We start from the raw sequence: 17,945 nt of genomic DNA on the forward strand, positions 1-17,945 counted from the left end.
TACTCTTTCAGAATTCTAAGCCCAGAGTATGTCTGCCAGACATTAGTTATTTAGAGAACTATCCCGGCATAAAAGAGGTCTCACCCCTTGACCCTATTCCCAACTTACCATCACATTCCAGCAGAAACTGAAAAGCTGAATGAGGGAAACCCTATTCCTGCTCTGGTTTGTAGAATCTCTCCCTCTTCATTTTGTCCCTTATGCCCATGTAGAGAGGTTTAGAAGTGAGAAAAAAGAAACCCCTGAAAGAAAAAAAAAAAATCCTATCACTTTCCTCAAAAAGATTTTAAGAGAAAGAGATCTGGAACCTGTGACCCACATTTAAGATCCATATGATCTAAGTTATCTATGTGGAACCTTTAGAAAAGGGTTCTACCTACGGTTTCCCTTTGTACTTCTTCCCTTCATGACAGTTGTCTGAGCATACGGTCAACCCCTCGTGCTACTGACACGCCAGCTTCGAGCCCCGTGACTCTATGCCAGTAATTTCAGAGAGGAATCTGGAGCTACTTTCAATATCAACATTTGCCTTCTTCAAGAAGATCCCCTGCTGTCTACAAACTGGACATGATACTCTTTTTCTTGGAAGGGAAAGAATGGTCCGTGACTTGTCTCATTGCTGGAAAGAGTTTCAAGGGCTAGCATATTCCAGAGACTTACAGGACTTTAATTCTTTTTTTTTTTTTTTTTTTTAGATTTTATTTATTTATTTGTCAGAGAGAGAGTGAATGAGAGTGAGCACAGGCAGACAGAGTGGAAGGAAGAGTCAGAGGGAGAAGCAGGCTCCCTGCGGAGCAAGGAGCCCGATGTGGGACTCGATCCCAGGATGCCGGGATCATGACCTGAGCCGAAGGCAGCCGCTTAACCAACTGAGCCACCCAGGCGTCCCAGAACTTTAATTCTAATATCCCCTCATTCCAGAAAGTGTTTCTCAATCTTTGTTCCACTGAGTAATAGTTTTTCCAAAATGTTTAGTGAATAAAATAGTCTAAGGTCAAATTATTTTGAAAAAATATGTATAGGGGCGCCTGAGTGGCTCAGTGGGTTAAGCCTCTGCCTTTGCCTCAGCTCATGTATGATCTCAGGGTCCTGGGATCGAGCCCCACATCGGGCTCTGCTGTCAGGGAGCCTGCTTCCCCCTCTCTCTCTACCTGCCACTCTGCCTACTTGTGATCTCTCTCTCTGTCAAATAAATAAAATCTTAAAAAAAATTTTTTTTAAATATGTCTATTTTGAAATTCTCTCCCTCTAGGGGATTTATGTTCATTAGTATATTCAGGTGCTGAGAAATCATAAAGTAAAGAAATCTGTTCACCAGGCTTTTTCAAATAGATATGACTCCATAAACCCCCTTTTCACTTAAGACCCATTAACACCCACCACTTCCTTAGGAAAGACTATCCTTGGCAACATAGGAGCATCTGGTTTCCTGATTGTTAAAATGAAGATCAATCAGTAACTCTAACCTCTTTTAAGGAAATAATCCAAGATTTTTTTTTTAAAGCTCTCTATAAGAGAAGTTAATTACAATGTTGTTTGTAACAGCAAAAACCTGGAAACAACTAAAATATCTTAAAATAAGTATCGAGAAAATATGTAATGGTGCAACCCTGTCAGAATATCATGTAACCACTAACAATATTATGAAGAATTCTTAAAAGCCTATGAAACTCATTAAACTATACATTAAGGAGTTCCTGGGTGGCTCAGTCATTAAGCAGCTGACTTCGGCTCAGGTCACGATCCCTAGGTCCTGGCGTCAAGCCCCGTGTAGGGCTCCCAGGAGTCTGCTTCTCCCTCTCCCTCTGCCTGCTGCTCCCCCTACTGTTCTAGCAAATAAATAAATAAAATCTTTTAAAAAAATACATTAAATATATACAATTTTTAATGTATCAATTATACCTCAAAGCCATTTAAAAAACCCTATGAAAATATAAAGTATCAGGTGAAACTGTATGTACAACATGTTTTCAGCTACATACAAAATATACATAGAAAAAATATATGATTTAAATGTCTTCTGGTTCTGGTAATATTGTGCACTACAGTTCCTGAAACCCTTCTCCTATATATCTAAAAACACTTGACATAATATTTTTAAGACACCATTTTTAGGTGGCTTGATGACCTGAAAGCAAGCAAGAAAAGGCCAATTAAATCAGGGAGTTGGTCAAAGTAGGGGGAAGAGTGAGCTCTTAAGAGGCTGAAAACCTTGGAATAGTCTAGAATGAGTTCTCAGCAGGGAAGGCATTGACCCCCAGGGGGCAATTATGACATAAGTGGGGGCATTTCTGGTTATCACAGTTAGAGGCCACAGTTGGTATTTGCTAGGTGAGGGGTCAAGCATACTAGACATCCTGAAAAGTATAGGGCAGTTCCTCACAACAAACAAATGAGTCTCTGGCCATTGATACAGGTGAAACATGGGCTTGTAATCATTTAAGCCTAGATCCTAACCCTGTTTCACACTATTTTAATACATACAGAACTTTTCAGGAATTCAACCACTATGTAAATCAAGGAAAAACTAAATCTTTTATTTGGAAATTTGTCAAGAATTGGTTATTTTGAAGATGGGATTGGGAGGGAGACAAACCATAAGTGACTCTTAATCTCACAAAACAAACTGAGGGTTGCTGGGGGGAGGGGGGTGGGGTTATGGACATTGGGGAGGGTATGTGCTTTGGTGAGTGCTGTGAAGTGTGTAAACCTGGCGATTCACAGACCTGTACCCCTGGGGATAAAAATATATGTTTATAAAAAATAAAAAATTAAAAAAAAATTGGTTATTTTGGAAAATGACATTGCCAGTGGCATCGCCAGCATGGTATTCAAGTCACAACTGCAACATACAAGGATCAGTTGGTGTCCCCAGAATTTACAAATTTGGTGAATCTATATCCCGGGTTGAGCACCTGATTACTTTGTGGTCTTCTAGTACGGTGGGATTTGAGCATTAATATATTAAATACTTAAAATTTTACTACAAACTAATTTTCTATTATTTCTCTATATCACATTTATGGTATTATATATGGATTTTGGTTGAAATGGTGTGGAATCACACACAGTGTCTACAAATTTCACTCCAGTGATATAAAGGAGACATTACCAACTATTTGTTATGTGGGCATTCAGTCTGATGGGATTGAAAATCACTGTAGTATATAACCCCTACAACTTGCCTTTCTCATTTAACATTAAGACAGAAATTTTTAAGCATGTAGCTTAGATATATCATAGTTTATGTAAATATTTACTAGGAGTTTCTAATTCTGTGATGTTAGATACAATGTAATAACATCTGCCTACACACATCTTTGCACACATTACAAACATTTCTCAGGAACAGATACTAAGAAGTGAAACTACTAAATCGAGAGTAGGTACCTTTTAACTTTTAAAAGGTACTGCCAAATTTCCTTCTAAAAATTCATACCAATTTACACTCTCACTAGTTTTATATCAAATAACCTTTCCCCCACATGTGTTCCTTCTCAACACTTAAGTTTTTCAATCTTTTCAATATTTGTAAATCTTTGTAGATAAAGTTCTCATGCTATGTTGCATTTTCCTAACACTAATCAAGTTGAATAAACATCTTTTCAAATGTTTCTGAGCTACTCTATTGCCTCAGTTAATGGGGAATTTACATCTTTTGTCCATTTTTTCTTTTTGATTGACTTGTCATCAAAAAGTTCTGAGTGCAGGGGTGCCTGGATGGCTCAGTGGGTTAAAGCCTCTGCCTTCGGCTCAGGTCATGATCCCAGGGTCCTGGGATCGAGCCTCGCATTGGGCTCTCTGCTCAGCGGGGAGCCTGCTTCCTCCTCTCTCTCTGCCTGCCTCTCTGCCTACTTGTGATCTCTGTCTGTTAAATAAATAAATAACTAAAATCTTAAAAAAAAGAAAATGTTCTGAGTGCAGAGTCTGACTTGTTGTGGGGTGGGGGGGCTTGATCTCATAACCCTGAGATCATGACCTGAGCCGAAATCAAGAGTCAAATGCTTAACTGAGCCACCCAGGGGCCCTCGTACCAGGTGGATTTGAAGTGAGGTCCATTTCTCCATATATTCTGACTATAAATTATTTGTTTAACACACATGTTGGAGATTAACTTTCTCCTATTCTATTTCCTAGCTTTTAATTTTGGTCATATGGAAGTCCCAAATTTTGATATCATCAACCTTATCACTGCTTTCCTCTATTGTTTCATAGTTTTTTATCTTTTTTTTAAAAAAGATTTTATTTATTTATATGACAGAGAGATCACAAGTAGGCAGAGAGGCAGGCGGGGACGGGGGAAGCAGGCTCCCTGCTGAGCACAGAGCCTGATGTGGGGCTTGATCCCAGGACACTGAGACCATGACCTGAGCCGAAGGCAGAGACTTAACCCACTGAGCCACCCAGGTGGTCCCATTGTTTTTGATCTTAAAGAAGGTTTTTCCTGGGACACCTGGGGCTCAGTTGGTCAAGCAGCTGCCTTCGGCTCAGGTCATGATCCCAGCGTCCTGGGATCGAGTCCCACATCGGGCTCCTTGATCGTCAGGGAGCCTGCTTCTCCCTCTGCCTGCCATTCTGTCTGCCTGTGCTCGCTCTCTCTCTCTCTCTCTCTCTCTCTGATAAATAAATAAAATCTTTAAAAAAAAATAAAAAGAAGGTTTTTCCTACATCCAGATATCATTTTCAATGGCCACATAATATTCTACTATATGGATGTACCATGATTTATGAAATTCTCTCTCACTATTGTAAATTTAGGTTGTTCCATCCTTTCAATAATATAAATAATGCTGTGTTCAACTTGATATTTCTAACATATGTTAGGGCCTGGCAAACAGCATAATAAATGTTTCTTGAGTGGGGTAGAGGAGAAAGGCAGGAAGATTTTTCCACCCTCACATATGTTAAAAAATGCAGCCCAATGTCAACCAAATTATCAGGGAATTAGCTCTAATTCTACTTCTCCTCTAGCCCATCTAATCAAGGGCTGACCCAGCTTCTGAAGTCTAGGCACGGAAGTACAGCTTTATCCTTCCCCTAAGACTGCCCTCCCTCAGGGTGCCACGCTACTTCACACATGCCTTTAATCACATACCTGAGTCCACCTTCTTATCCTGACTTCGGTTTTGGAGTGCCACTTTGCTTGGTGAGTCTTCAATGGTTATTTCCTAAAAGATTGTAGATGGGGCTCAGAAGATGAAGGAGCAGGAAGAGAAGGCTCATACCCAGCAGGCTGCGCTGCCATAAATCTGCTAGACCCAGCAGCTCTAGTTCCAACAGGTGAAAGTCCGTATGCCGGAGGCGGGGCTTCATTTGCCGCGGGTGGGTTTTCATTTCCGGCCAATGAAGCTTCATTTCCAGCTGGTAGGGATCCGTATCCTGCAGGGGGTGTTCCGAATACTCCAGGTAGGGGTCTGTATCCTGCAGGTGAGGGCCCGTATCCTGCTTGTGGGGGTCCGTATCCCACCTGTGGAGTTCCATACACCGCTGGTGAGGGTCCGTATCCCGCCTGTGCGGCTGTGTATCCCGCCTGCGGGGACCCGTATCCCGCCTGAGCCGGTCCGTATCCTGCCTGCGGGGGTCCATAGACAACAAATGGGTAGGCTGAGAAGGAAAAAAAAAAAACATCAGTTACCCATTTTTTAGAGTGGACAAGGAGTAGGTAAGAAGGAAGAAGAAGCGAACTGACACAGGAAAAGAATTCGGGCAGAATAATGCTAAAGTCAGATCCTTCAGCCACCACTGGATGAAGGCTTTATCATTTTCTGTTTTGGAGGGGTTCAAGTTAACATGAAAATAAGGTTACAGTTATAGCTCTACATTACTTATAGTTGTGCTCAAAGATTATTTTATTTAATAAATTTTGAGTATGAAGAAAGCAATACATGCTGAATGAGGGGTATGTATTTAGAAAATAAAGAAAAGATGAATTTTATTTTTTTTAAAGATTTTATTTATTTGGCAGAGAGAGACAGTGAGAGAGAGAGGAGTGGCAGGGGGAGTAGCGGAGGGAGGAGCAGGCAGGGCTCAATCCCAGGACCCTGGGAGCATGACCTGAGCTAATGGCAGAGGCTTAGCAACTGAGCCACCCACGCACCCTGAAAAGATGAACTTCAAAAATCGTCTATAATCCACTCTCAAAGACAAAAATTTAATATTCTGGTGTATTTCTTTGTAGAATCTGTTAATATTTTTATACACTCACAATCATAACACCCATACATTTTTTTATCTGGCTCTTTTTACTTGACATTATAAAAATTTTCTTTACATTATTAGCATATTTCACACATTAAAAGCTAGACAACATTTTATCACATGGATAGGTGCTACTTAATTTCCCTGCTGCAGGAGAGCATGTTGTTTCCAACTTTCTTTTTTTTTTAGATTTTATTTATTTATTTGAAAGAGAGAAAGAGAAAGCACAGGAGCAGGGAAGGGGAGAGGGAGGAAGTCTTAAGCAGACTTCACACTGAACACAGACCAGATCCAAGGACCCTGGGATCATCACCTAAGCCAAAACCAAGAGTCTAACAATTAACTGCACCACCCAGATACACCATTTTCAATTTTCTAACTCATATTGCAATAAACCTGGACTTTATTTATTTTCTTAGCTACATTTCCAAAGTGGTTTACCTGAGTCAATGAGTGGACAGTTGTCAAGTTACTTCGCTGTAATCCACATTTATGTTTGAGATAACTAGAAAAAACTTTAAAAGAATGGTCTTAAAGGTTCTTTAAAAATGAAAGGAGGGGCGCCTGGGTGGCTCAGTGGGTTAAGCCGCTGCCTTCGACTCAGGTCATGATCTCAGGGTCCTGGGATCGAGTCCCACATCGGGCTCTCTGCTCAGCAGGGAGCCTGCTTCCTCCTCTCTCTCTGCCTGCCTCTCTGCCTACTTGTGATCTCTGTCTGTCAAATAAATAAATATAATCTTAAAAAAAAAAAAACGAAAGGAAAATGTGGAGGAAGTCAAGAAAATGATGTATGCATCAAATACAAATACCAGCAGAAGTGGAAAACTTCACAAGAAGCCAAAAAGAAATTCTGAAGCTGAACAGTACAGCAACTGAAATGAAAAAATCACTAGAGGGATTCAAATTCAGATTGGAGTAGGCAGAAGAATAAATCCATTAACTTGAAGATAAAACGAGGGAAACAATAGAGGTTGAGGAATAGGAAACACACACACACACACAAAACCAAACACTGAAGAAGAGTGAACAGGGCTTGAGAGTAACAGAGCTTGAGGGACCTGTGGAACACCATCAAGCAGACCAGAAGGAAGTCCCAGGAGGAGGAGAAAAAGGGACAGAGCAAATATTTGAACAAATAGTGACTGTAAATTTCTCAAATTTGATGAAAACATGAATATAAACATCCAGAAGCTCAACAAACTTCAAGTAAGATGAACTTAAAGAAACAAACACTGAGATACATTCTAATTAAACTTTCAAAAGACAGAGACAAAGGGAGAGTCTTGAAAGCAGCGAGAGAGAAGCATACAAGGGATCCTCAGCAGATTTCCCATCAGAAACTTTAGAGGCCAGAGATAAACTGTCAAACGAGAATCCTCTACTTGGCAAAACTCCTTCAAGAGTGAGAGAGAAATGAAGATGTTCCCAGATACACAAAAGCTGAAGGAGTTCATTCTTACTGGGTAAGAAGTGCTTAAGGTAGTTCCGCAAGGTGAAGTGAAAGGACACCAGACAATAACTTAAAGCCAACTTTATAGGGATAAAGACCTCACTAAAGCTGAATCACTGGGCAATTACAAAAGCTAATATTTTATAATAACAGCTTGTAATTCCATTTTTTGTTTTCTACATAATTTAAGAGACTAATGCATTTATTTATTTGTTTTAAAGATTTTATTTGTTTATTAAGAAGAGAAAGAGCATGAAAGTGGAGGAAGGAGCAAAGGGGGAGGGACAAGGAGAGGGAAAGAATCTCAAGAAGAGTCACGGCTGAGTGCAGAGCCTGACACAGGGCTCGATCTCATGACCCGGAGATCACAGTCTGAGCTGAAACCAAGAGTCAGAGGCTTAACTGACTAAGCCACCCAGGCACCTCTCAGAGATTAATGCATTTAAAAGAATTATTAGATTATATTTTTAGCCACACAACTATAAAGATGTAATTTTGTGACATCAGTTGTACACAAAACTAAAATCTGTAGACATGTATGTCATGTTCCAAAGAGAACCCAAGAAAGGACTACCTTTTGGGGCCTGTTGATGGCCTGTTAGGAGACCCTTTGTGGCCCACCTGCAGGCTGTGGACCACATTTGAGAATCACTGTGGACAGGCACAACTGTTAAAGGCCACAGGGCATGAAGCTGGAGTCCTCAGTGAGGTTGAAGGGCCCAGCACAAGCATGGTGGCTATACTTGGGTGAGATGGGAAGAGGTGGGGAAGGGCACCTTTTTTGACTCAGGCTATAAGCAGGAAGTGACGGTTCCTGTTAGCAGGGGTCGTCCATGTCTGCTCCATATGTGTACATTACAGTTAAAAGTAAGCCTCAAACTGAAGCCCAGTCATTGCTGACCTGCCACGGGGCTTCAGTCTAGAAACAAAGTCATGGACTCCATTTCCAATTCTCTAAACTTCTCCTTTTTCTCCTATAGCAGAGTTGCAGGCAAACTAGCAATGAATGGATCTTAGAGCCCGTGGCATATTTTTCCACCACCCAAGGAGAACTTCCCTGCCACTCCTTACCTGGACAAGGCATCTGTTGGGAGCACATGCCCCCCTGCCCAGTAACTACGTACAGTCCTGGAGAGCTGAACCAGTAGTTTAGACTTCCAAGTGGAACTCCCCTGGCAGCTGAGAAGACAAGTTTGGCAAAATAGGGACTTTTTAATTCTTTTAAGCAGCTATCAACCAAATAATTAATAAATTATCAACCATCATCTCACATATGTGTCCAAAAATGCTCCCAGGATACCAGATAAAAAATATATACCTCCCTTGTCCTGAACTGCATGTTTCGTGAGGGCAGAGATTGTGTCTTATTTGCCTGTGCTTATCCAGGGCCTAGCACAGCACTTACCATAAAAAATATTCAGAATCCAAGTGAGGATTCCATCTAGTTGGCAAGACACAACCATGGAAGCCAATGTAATGGCAACGTGATACAGAAGAAAGAAAGTGCTTCTTGATTATCTTCCTCTTATAAGGACTCTCTTATAAGGATCCTTGTGATGGCATTTGAGGCCCACCTGGATAAGCAAGAGTAATCTCCTCATCTCAAGATCCTTAATTACATCTGCAGGGATTTTTTTTTTTTTCCAAACAAGGCAACATCCACGGATTCTGAGGGTTAGGACATGGATATATCTTTGGGAGCCATTATCGGCCTACTGCTCTATTTCTGGCCTATGGCATGTGACCAGAAGTAAGGTACACCGCTTCCAGAGCTTCCCTGGTGCAAGCTTCCCAGGTGAGATATTTACTTCCTTTCCCTCCCTGCCAGCTATCCAGAGGGGCTGTGGAAGCCATGTGTTAAAGATGGCAAAGACCCTAGTACTCTGGGCCCCTAAATGGCTATGTGGTTCAGAGCCCCATATTATCCTTGCTGATTGTCCTTTACATAAGCAGTAATATTTACTGCCTTAAGCTATGGATAATTTGGGATTTTTCTGTTTCAAGAGACAGTATTATCTTAACTAATTCATTATAAATCTGAAGTTGTCCTCTTTACCCCTACTATCCTCCTTGTCAATATCCTATTAATATCCTTCCCAGAAGTGATTACTTTATTAACTTATATGTTTGCTCATTTATTCTTTTTTCAAAAGATTTTATTTATTTATTTGACAGATATATATATATATATATATATATATATATAGAGAGAGAGAGAGAGAGAGAGAGAGCGCGCGCACACAAGTAGGCAGAGTGGCAGGCAGAGGTCGGGGGAGAAACAGGCTACCCGCCGGGCAATGGAGCCCAATGCGGGGCTCCATCCCAGGACCCGAGGATCATGACCTGAGGTAGATGCTTCACCGACTGAGCCACCACAGCACCCCTGTTTGCTTATTTCTTGTATGACTCTCACTAGACTAAGTTTAACAAAGTTAGGGGCTATGTTCGCCTTGTTTACTCTTGTGTTCTTAATCATCTCATATAGAGTTTGGCAAACAACAGGTACTCAACACGTATTTGGTAAAAACAAGAATCAAAGAGCCCCAACAAGTCAGCTCTGTAGAGGGGAAGAGACTTCTGCAAAGGGTCAAAGAATCAGATCATGAAGCATGATGGGTAGTTAATTCGAAAGACCTGAAAGAAGCCCATCTCACAATCTTACGTTCTTACTGGGGGAGCGGGGGTAGGCTCCCACACCTAAGCCATGATATAATCAGACCCAGAAAATGGGCCAAGCTCACATATGTTGCCTAAACTCTTCCCAAGTAGCTATATAACTGCTGAGACTCCGTAGCTTTGCAGGCCAAGAAGCAGATCTTTTTTTTTTTTTTTTAAGATTTTTATTTATTTATTTGACAGAGAAAGACACAGCGATAGAGGGAACACAAGCAGAGGGAGTGGGAGAAAGGCAGGCTCCCCTCGGGAGTCCGATGTGGGGCTCGAACCCAGGACCCAGGATCCAGGATCATGACCTGAGCCAAAAGCAGATGGTCAACCAACTGAGCCACCCAGGCACCCCCAAGAAGCAGATCTTAATGAGAGCACAGAGAGGATCCCCTCAAGTTGCCTGATCCTTGGTCCATAATCTTAAAAATAAGCCCCCTCAGTACTGTGAGGCCAAAAATAAGAAGGAACTCAAGAACCAATATGCAGTTATTCTGAGTTCTGCAGACACTGGTAAAAAAGAGGAGCCGGACTTCCAAGTGGCCCCCGACTCTGGATTCCACAGGCTGTGCTCTGTCTGCCAGGACACCTTGTTACCCAGTGTCAGGCTTCCAGATGCTGTCTGCCCTTTGGACGATGAAGAGCTATTGGTTGGGTACAGCGTGTGAGCTCCTTGGCCTTTGTATTTTTGCACTGTATCTTAAAGGTAACAGTAAAACAATTTCTTACTCCTCAATTTCTTATATATGGCTTTTCTGCCACCTGTCTTCTTTAGCATTTCTCTCTTACTAAGAGCACCAACAAACTCAAATTTCCACATGCAATGCACATCCTTCAGTCTTCATTTTATCAAACATCTCTGTAGCAGCTGACAAATGATCACTCCGTAACGCCTGAAACTGTCCTTCCTTGACCTCTAGGACAATAAACTCAATTCTCCTCCTACCTCAGTCAGCCCCTTTCCATTCTTCATTAAGGTCATCCCTCCCTCCATCCCTGAGCTGTTGAGGACTCTTGGGATACCATTCGTAAGTCACTGAATGATCCTATCACTCACATGGCTCCAGAGATGACCTGCGTGCTGAGGATTTCTAAACCAGTCTCTAGAAGATACAGTTCATCTTTGAAGCTCTGAGCTGCAAATCCACTGACCACTAGCATTCCAATGTGCCTCACATTTAATAAGATAGAGGAATGAAGAATATAGGATAAAAAAAAATAAAACATTACTTGTATCGTATTCCTGCCATTTAAAATGCATGATGTGCATCTAAGCATGAGGAAACAGACAAACCCAAATTAAGGGACATTCTACAAAACAATAAGCCTGTATTCTCTTTAAAATGTCAACATCAAGAAAGGCTGAGTCCAGATTAAAGGAGACCAAAGATACAGGACAACTAAATTCAATGTGTAATCTGGGATTAGATCCTGACTGGGGGGGGAAATGTGCTATTAGAATTAGGAACAGTAATGGGTTAAACATTTGAATTTGAATATAAACCAAATATTAACAGCATTGTTTCCATGTTACATTTCCTGAATTTGAAAAGCAGACTGAGGGTAGATAAGAGAATACCCTTGCTCCTAGGAGATTTATATCCAAATACTTAGGGATGAAGGAAATGATCTTTGTGACTTATTCCCAAATACTTAAGTAGAAACAAAGCAAAAAAAGAACAAGATAAAGCAAAGGTGAGAAAATGTTAATAATGGGTGAATCTAGATGAATGGTCCATGAGAGTTTGTTGCAATATTTTTTTTAAATATTTTATTTATTTATTTGACAGAGAGAGAGAGACAGATCACAAGTAGGCAGAGAGGCAGGCAGAGAGAGAGGGGGAAGCAGGCTCCCTGCCAGTCAGAGAGCCCAACAGAGGCTTAACCCACTGAGCCACTGAGGCAGCCCTTGTTGCAATATTCTTGCAACTTTTCCATAAATAAGATTATTTTTCTTTAAAAAGTTCAGAAAAATAGCAAGAAGAGGTTTAGGGTTTCGATTCTAGCTCCATTGCTCTCTATCTGTACAGTCTTGAGACAATGTATAACCATCACTGGCTCAGTTTCTCCTGTTATCAACTGGGATAATGACTATAGCTACATCATAAGTTTTTGTGAGGGTTACAAATACTGACACATGTAGGGGCACCTGGGTGGCTCAGTGGGTTAAGCCTCTGCCTTCGGCTCAGGTCATGATCCCAGGATCTTGGGATTGAGCCCTGCATTGGGCTCTCTGCTCAGCGGGAAGCCTGCTTCCTCCTCTCTCTCTGCCTGCCTCTCTGCCTACTTGTGATCTCTGTCAAATAAATAAAACCTTTTTAAAAAATTTAAAGAACAAAAACAAAAACAAAAAAAAACAAATACTGACACATGTAAAGGGTCTGGAACACTGCCCACTATATGGTAAGTGTTCAGTAAATGTTAGTATATCTAAAATTGAACTCCAACATAGACTGTCTCCTGCATTCTTCACTATGGTTTATAGTATCATAATCCAATCAGTCTTCTGAGCTAGAACATTCATTCCATTCTTCTGTGTCCCCAGCATTTTGTCCATGCCTCTGTTACAGCATATTTGCATATGTCCATCTCAACTAGATGGTGTTCATCTTAACGAGATTGGAGTTGGAGGTAGAGGCAACAGAGAAAGAGAAAGAACATTCCAAATAGAGCAAATTTCAGGGCACCTAGTGGGCTCAGTCAGAAGAGCAGGTGACTCTTGATCTTGGGGTCATGAGTTCAAGCCCCATATTGGGTAGAGAGTTTACTTAAAAATAGATAGATAGATAGATAGATAGATAAGTAAATAAAATTACCAGAAAGAACAAATAACATGAAGGCGCAGAGATGAGAGAACAAGGCACACAGAAGTCCAATTAGATTGGAGTACAAAAGGTGAGAGAGGAGGGGTATGAAATGAGGCTAGGTTAAATAAAAATATATCATTAAGGGATTTATTTATTTATTTATTTTAGTAGGCTCTGCACCCAACATGGGACTTGAACTCACAACCCCTGAGCCAGCCAGGTACCCCGTAAAAGGATTATTTGTATTCACAGTCCAAAAAGAGTTATCTGGTACATACTTTAGATCAGTGCTGTGGCACTTGACAATACCTCTTCCCTCTTCTCATGAGAATAGGAACTACAGCTAAGAGAAGCAAAGGCAAAGCCAGAGAGGAGAAAAGACAGAAAGGCACGACAAAGGAAAAAGAACTCGCACATCTGGGGCTTCCAGAGCTGAAAATGAGACGACTTAATGATAGGAGACCAGCATTTTTTTTTATACTTTTTTTTTTTAAAGATTTTATTTATTTATTTGAGAGAGAGACAGTGAGAGAGAACATGAGCGAGGAGAAGGTCAGAGAGAGAAGCAGACTCCCCGTGGAGCTGGGAGCCCGATGCGGGACTCGATCCCAGGACTCCGGGATCATGACCTGAGCCGAAGGCAGTCGTCCAACCAACTGAGCCACCCAGGCGTCCCAGGAGACCAGCATTTAAATGGACGAGATTATCAGGTAAAATTAGTCATTCAGGTGTCTGAGTACAAGCTCCTGGTAGACTGCAAACTCCTTTAAGACAAGGAGGGACTGACTAATCTTGCTCCCAGCCTGTGGTGTGGTGTGTGTCCCATGGTAGGGAGGCTCAGGAAATGCCTGCGGAATACACGTGCAGCTACGAACTGCTTGACTTCGGAGGCCAAAGTCTTGACCGGGTGGGTAACAGTCCTACTTCACCTCCACAGGCCTCAAACCCCCCACAGCATTTAGAATCCTTATTAGCAGTGCTCACCAGCAGAGGCAGCTTTCATCATCATCTGGGCAAATTCGATGGCACCTCCTTTTCTGAAGGCTAATTTAAAGGTAGCCTGTCCTTCCCAGCCACCTGGGGGAAGCAATGACACACGCTCACTAAGGTGCTGGCACCACTGGCCAGAGAGGACCACCCCAGACAGACAGAGAAGCACTACCCAAAGGAGCGGGGCAGCTTTTTTTGAATTCCAGCATGAGCCAAGTCTGAATCTTAAATCTTCTGGAAGCTTTTGAGAAAAAACAAACAAACAAACAAAAAACCACTTCTGAGGGGGGACCACTTACCATCTGGGGCTGCCTGAATGATTCCTTTAATGAAGTTGGGGGTAAAGACTGGTTGTTCAACGGTGCAGTTACTCATCAGATCAAATGGCATCATAAAAGAACACATGGAGTCATTGACTGTGTGTGAAGTCACGAAGATCACCTATGAGAGGAAAGAAATTTCAGAGAAGGACTACAGTTTGTCCACGGGTTGAGACATAGCAGAGCAATTCTAAGGTCAAGGCTGCTTTGACGTCCTGGCCTAATTGGGAAACATCACCCATTTTCTTCCATATTCTTCAACATGGAAAATCATAAAAGTGTGAATGTTTTAAAACACTTTGAAAGTCAACGTTTACCCTCTCTCCATTTTAAGGAAAACAAATGTGCAGTTAATCTGATCAAAGAAGAAGTAGAATTACCCGGTATGAAGTAAGAAACACTGTTCCTCTCTTTGTACCACAGAAGACACTGGATCCCTCTGGTTGCTGTGGGAAGGAGAGTTCTACATCCTGACACTGAGTCAAGACACTGCAGAAAAGAAAGGGCAGACACCACTCAATTTCAAAGTTATATAAAATGACACACATAAAGCTTTTAGCATAGTTCCTAGCCCAGAGTAAGCACTCGAAAAACATTATCTGCTGCTGTTATTGCCATTATTTTATTGAAATTGAAAGGAAATTAAATGATATTATTCTCTGCTCATTTATTCTCCCATTTTATCACCGGTTTCTCTTTTTTCTTTTTTTTTTAAGATTCATTTATTTATTACAAAATGAGGGTTGCCAGGGGTAGGGGGGTAGGGAGAGGGTGGTTGGGTTACGGACATTGCGGAGGGTATGTGCTATGGTAAGTACTGTGAAGTGTGTAAACCTGGCGATTCACAGATCTGTACCCCTAGGGCTAATAATACATTTTATGTTAATAAAAAATTTTAAAAATGTTTTAAAGATTTATTTATTTATTTTAGAGAGAAAGCATGCACAGGCAGGGGGAGGGGTGGAGGGAGAGGGAGAAGGGAAGCAGACTCCTCACTGAGTTGGGAGCCCTACGTGGGGCTTGATCTCAGGATCCTCAGATCGTGACCTGAGCTGAAACCAAGGGTCAGAGGCTTAACTGACTGAGCCACCCCAGTGCTCCGGGTTCTTTTTTTTTTCTTATCTAATTTACATTCTTCTTCTTCTTCTTAATCTTCTTACCATCTCACTAATTTTTTAAAAAGATTTTTTTATTTATTTGACAGAGAGCTAGATCACAAGTAGGCAGAGAGGAAAGCAGAGAGAGAGAGAGAGAGGAGGAAGCAGGCTCCCTGCCTAGCAGAGAGCCCGATACAGGACTTGATCCCAGGACCCTGAGATCATGACCTAAGCTGAAGGCAGAGGTTTAATCCACTGAACCACCCAGGCAGCCCACTAATTTTTATTCTTTATGTGCAGTAAGTATAAAGCACTGTGGTAATGGAAATGTTTCTCTGACTCTTATAGAGACGGTAAGGCACACAATGGGCTTCAGATTTCTCAGGCATGTTGTGTCCTCTTCCTGTCATGTTCTCCCCTCACTATTAACCTGAGAAACTTGGACTCATCCTATTCTCGCTCACAGAATCCTAACGGGTTTCTTCTCTTTCTCAGTAATTACTATAATACATACATGCTTATTTGTTCAATGCCTTAACTATGATCATTAAGGACAATGTCTTTCCACTGCAGCTCTAGCAAACAGTGGGTGCTACTAAATATTTATGGACAGAATGCGGGAATGAAAACATAAATACAAATAATAGAGTAAGTATTGGGGTGCCTGGGTGGCTTAGTGGGTCATGATCTCAGAGTCATGATCTCAGGGTCCTGGGATCGAGCCCCACATTGGGCTCTCTGCTCAGTGGAGAACCTGATTCCCTTCCTCTCTCTCTGCCTGCCTCTCTGTCTACCTGTGATCTCTGTCTGTCAAATAAATAAATAAAATCATTAAAAATAATAATAATAAATAAATAATTCAGCAAGTACTAATATGACATACATCACATTACTGGCACAAAAATGTCATAGCAGTTTAGTGGAAGGAGAGATTAGCTTCGGTCAAAGTGATTAAAAATGACTTTATAGAAAGATCGAAGTGTGAGCTGATTCTTAAGATATGGACAGTGTTTCAGGAGGCAGAGTTGAAGGCAGGGTACAGTCCGGATAGGGAGCAAACAGCATGTATGGAGATGCAAGAGCAGCATCCATGGTGTACGCAGTGGGAAGCGAACTGCACACTTGGGAGCCGGCTACCTGTGTGGATTCAGCAAAACAGCATGGGAGTGTTGGGGTGGGGAGAAGAGTGAGATAGCACTGGAAAGTCATGCTGAAACTAGAGCTTGGAGACACTATTTAATAGGCAAGGAGAAACTGTGAGCTACAGCTGTCTCAGCAGGCTAGTCACATGATCAAGGAGGGGGCTATATGAGAGGTATAAGAATCCCTAAGGGGTACTGTGCTGGCTCAGTCAGTAGAGCATGCAGCTCTTGATCGTGGGGTCATGAATTCAAGTTCTATGCTGGGTATGGCAATGACCTTAAAAAAAAAAAATCCCTAAAATAGGGTGCTGGGTGGCTCAGTTGGTTGAGCAACTACCTTCGGCTCAGGTCATGATCCTGGACTTCCAGGATCGAGTCCTGCATCGGGCTCCCAACTCCTTGGGGAGTCTGCTTCTCCCTCTGACCTTCTCCTCTCTCATGCTCTCTCTCACTCATTCTCCCTCAAATAAATAAATAAAATCTTAAAAAAAAAAAAAAAAGAAACCCTAAAATATTCCTGGTGTGCCACAATAAGAACTGGAACTGGGGTGGTGGTGTGGTGATAAAAAGGGCTTTTTAATATACAATGAAAATATAAGATGCCAGCAAAAATGTCAGAAAAAATAGGGAATTCCAGGGGTGCCTGGGTGGTGCAACTTGTTGAATGTTGAACTTGGTTGGGGTCAGGTTGTGGCCTCAAGGTCTGGAATTGTGTCCTGAGTCAGGGTCCCCACTCAGTGAGGAGTCATCTTAGGACACTCTCTCCCTTTCCCTCTGCATCCCCTCTCTTTCTCAAATAAACAAATAAATCTTTTAAAAAAATAGGGAACTCCAAAACTCAGTTCAGAACTCTGGAATCAAACCAAAACCTTATAGCAACTAAGATAATGTTTAATCAAGAAAAAAATAGCTGAGGGGCGCCTGGGTGGCTCAGTGGGTTAAAGCCTCTGCCTTCGGCTCGGGTCCTGATCCCAGGGTCATGGGATCGAGCCCCATGTCAAGCTCTCTGCTCACCAGGGAGCCTGCTTCCCTTCCTCTCTCTCTGCCTGCCTCTCTGCCTGCTTGTGATCTCTGTCTGTCAAATAAATAAATAAATAAATAATCTTTAAAAAAAATAGCTGAGTCTCAGTAAGAGAGCTTTTTGACACTTTAACTTACCCTGGTACCATCCTCCAATCCCCAGTTTGACAACAGCCTTAAAAATAACCCACATTCCAGGGTGCCTGGGTGATTCAGTAATTCACTGTCTGCCTTTGGCTCAGGTCATGATCCCAGGG

General features: G+C 41.8%; 1 protein-coding gene across 3 annotated transcripts in view; it reads right to left on the bottom strand.

The window, feature by feature from the left end:
* The window catches only part of WBP2NL (WBP2 N-terminal like), a 35,679-nt gene that overhangs the window by 3,930 nt on the left and 13,804 nt on the right, over nucleotides 1–17,945 (bottom strand). Inside the window, exons 2-8 of one of the 3 annotated variants that reach the window (XM_082740029.1) lie at nucleotides 14,810–14,918; nucleotides 14,409–14,550; nucleotides 14,104–14,196; nucleotides 8,720–8,827; nucleotides 5,468–5,604; nucleotides 5,096–5,379; nucleotides 109–242 (exon numbers count right to left, since the gene is read on the bottom strand). In XM_082740029.1, coding sequence (XP_082596155.1) covers nucleotides 5,155–5,379; nucleotides 5,468–5,604; nucleotides 8,720–8,827; nucleotides 14,104–14,196; nucleotides 14,409–14,550; nucleotides 14,810–14,918 — 814 coding nt within the window. In that variant the 3' untranslated portion in view covers nucleotides 109–242; nucleotides 5,096–5,154. Of the gene's footprint in view, nucleotides 1–108; nucleotides 243–1,408; nucleotides 1,430–5,095; nucleotides 5,605–8,719; nucleotides 8,828–14,103; nucleotides 14,197–14,408; nucleotides 14,551–14,809; nucleotides 14,919–17,945 lie in introns of those variants that run through there. The other 2 variants (XM_082740030.1, XM_082740028.1) reach the window with 2 other exon arrangements.

This window comes from Mustela nivalis (assembly GCF_964662115.1).
Source record: "Mustela nivalis genome assembly, chromosome: 7".
NCBI lineage: Eukaryota > Metazoa > Chordata > Mammalia > Carnivora > Mustelidae > Mustela > Mustela nivalis.